We start from the raw sequence: 2500 nt of genomic DNA on the forward strand, positions 1-2500 counted from the left end.
GGGGCCCCAGACCAGTAAACCAGAACGCAGTGGCTCCTATCTGCTCGTTGGCCCTGCGCTTGTAATAATACTTTATATATATAGAGGGTTATGGGTTAGCCCGGACCCCCCCCCCCCCCCCCCCCCTGCAGGAGCGGTAATAACGGGTCGCGGAGCCGCGGGGCCGGGCGAAGGAGCACGGGGTGAGCAGGGAAAACAATTCCAGGAAGCTGATCGGGAAAATATCACTTTCCTGCGATTGTGCTTCGGTCGCCCCCCCCCCCCCCCCTCTCTGGGCCCCTCTAAGGCTCTCTTGGCTCTCTAAACCAGTCTTTAAGGCGGACTCACCAGGCGTCTCTTGGGCTTGATGAGCGGCCGGTTCTGCCCGTTCATCTTGTGATACAGGCCGCACGCGTTGCACAGGTAGTGGCCCGTCCCATCTCGGCGCCACAGCGGGGTGGACGTGGCCCCGCAGTTCACACACTCACGGCCTTCTGGAACGCAGCGAGGGAAACCCTTCGTTTAATATAAAATATTAAACGAATGTGTGTGTGTTTCTGTGTGTGTGTGTGTGGGGGGGGGGGGGGGGGGGGCGTTATATTTATATAGGCTAGGTTATATTTCAGGCGCATTCAATAATTTAAGGAATAAGAATAAGAATACGACGATATGCCGATCTGAACGTCGTCCTGGTTTATAAAATCAATCTGAACCTAGTCCTGAATTATAAAGTCAATCAGCGGTGTCTTTAACGTCGCTGCGCGAGCACACATCTGGACACGCAGTTCACTGCGGCGTGCATGTGGTGTATTGGTTTATTCAGTGTACATGGGCTTGTGTGCGTGTGTGTGTGTGTGTGTGTGTGTGTGTGTGTGTGTGTGTGTGTGTGTGTGTGTGTGTGTGTGTGTGTGTGTGTGTGTGTGTGTGTGTGTGTGTGTGTGTGTGTGTGCGCGCGCGCGCGCGATAGTTCTCACGCACGTATTGCAACATATGACAGGGGACTGTAACAGCTTCGCCCTCCGGTCTTTAAGGGAACGCCTTTATCGCCTTTAAGGAATAATTAAGCGATCTTAATTATTCCATCCTTCATCCCCACGAGGGTCAATGTGATAATATTCTGATTTATAAATTGTAGAATTGGTCATGATGACATGTGAGTGGGAGGACGTTTTAGAACCGAGCTCGTGAACCTGAAGTTTTTAATATCCATATATATATATATTATATATATACACATATATATATATATATATATATGTTCCAGATTTATGAGATTCCGATTTTATTATATCATTATGAAACCGGTGAGGCGCGCGGCCTGTATCGCTTTCTCCTCTCATGTCTTCCCGGTGTCTCGCGCCCGGGACCGGATCCAGAGGGCCGCACGAGCCAGCCCGGGCGTAATGAGTCCCGGTTAACAAAGAGGATTAAAGGGAATCAGCCCTGCAGCGCGGGCCTCGAACCGACAACTTCTTCACGAGGCGCTCGCTCCCATCCCACCGCCGTACTCCATTTATGGGAACATGAAAGTCACTGAGAACATGTTCAGCGGTCTGCAGGATTTATTCTTTAACAGAACCGACAGCCGAGAGTCGAGGCGAGGCCTGAAGTCTATTAATACGCGATGCTTTAGAACTGATCCCTGAGCTTTATTGTTCATCTTTAGTCCACAGTCTGACGGTTTATGAGTTCGGTTCAACTCGGATTTATTGCGCCACGTTGTCCGGATAAAAGCGTTTATTATCTATTATTAATATGTTATATGTTGTTCATCAATATCATTGTTATTTCCACAATACTGAAACGTTAAAGCGGGACTCACCGGAGCAGGAGCGGGGTTTAGATTTGCACTTGGGGTTGTACCCGGACGGGGACCCCCCCAGCAGTCCCCCCGGGTGGAACAGACCCCCGCCGTACTCCGACGGGAGGCCGTATGAGGGGTAGGACGGGAGGGGGTGGAGGGACTGGGTCTGTGACCCAAGGTGGCCGCTCCGGAGGGGGCTCGAGCCCTCCATCTTCAGCCCGTCCGACACGTGGTACTTGATGGAGTCCTTCTGGTCCGGGGACGCGGACCCCGGGTCCGGGGACACGTCCTTCGGGGGGGTGGGGGGGAAGGCGTAGAGGTGGGATCCGGAGTGTGGGGTGGGGGTCAGGGCGGAGGCCGGGACGGGGGTGGGGTTGCTGCAGGGGTAGACGGCGGAGAGCCCCCCCGGTGACCCGGGCCCTGGGGGGTGCAGGGCCGCCCAGGCGGGGTGGTGGTGGGCGGACAGCGCCGCCGCCTTGCCGCCGTCCAGCCACGACATCCCGGCGGGGCTGTGGAGGAGGTGCGGCCGGTGGACCTGCGGCCCGGCCAGGCGGGCTGCGGACGGAGAGAGGCTTTTTAGTCCTGGTCCTGTTTATATATGACCTTAAAGAGACTCTTATATCCCACCGAATAGACTCTTTATAATATAACCTCTCTCATATCGTTATACCTTATAAAAGCTCTTTATAATATATCCTAACTCATGACCTTATAGAC

The 2500-nt window shown here is 53.8% G+C and overlaps 1 protein-coding gene across 1 annotated transcript in view; it reads right to left on the minus strand.

Moving 5' to 3' along the window:
• Positions 1-2500, minus strand: part of gata2b (GATA binding protein 2b) — a gene marked incomplete at both ends in the record, with an annotated part of 10484 nt that overhangs the window by 7427 nt on the left and 557 nt on the right. The window contains 2 exons of the mRNA XM_084464397.1: positions 328-473; positions 1802-2338. Coding sequence (XP_084320523.1) covers positions 328-473; positions 1802-2338 — 683 coding nt within the window. The remainder of the gene's footprint in view (positions 1-327; positions 474-1801; positions 2339-2500) is intronic.

The sequence above is a fragment of the Micromesistius poutassou genome (assembly GCF_964030765.1).
Source record: "Micromesistius poutassou genome assembly, chromosome: 2".
In the NCBI taxonomy this organism is placed as follows: Eukaryota; Metazoa; Chordata; class Actinopteri; order Gadiformes; family Gadidae; genus Micromesistius; species Micromesistius poutassou.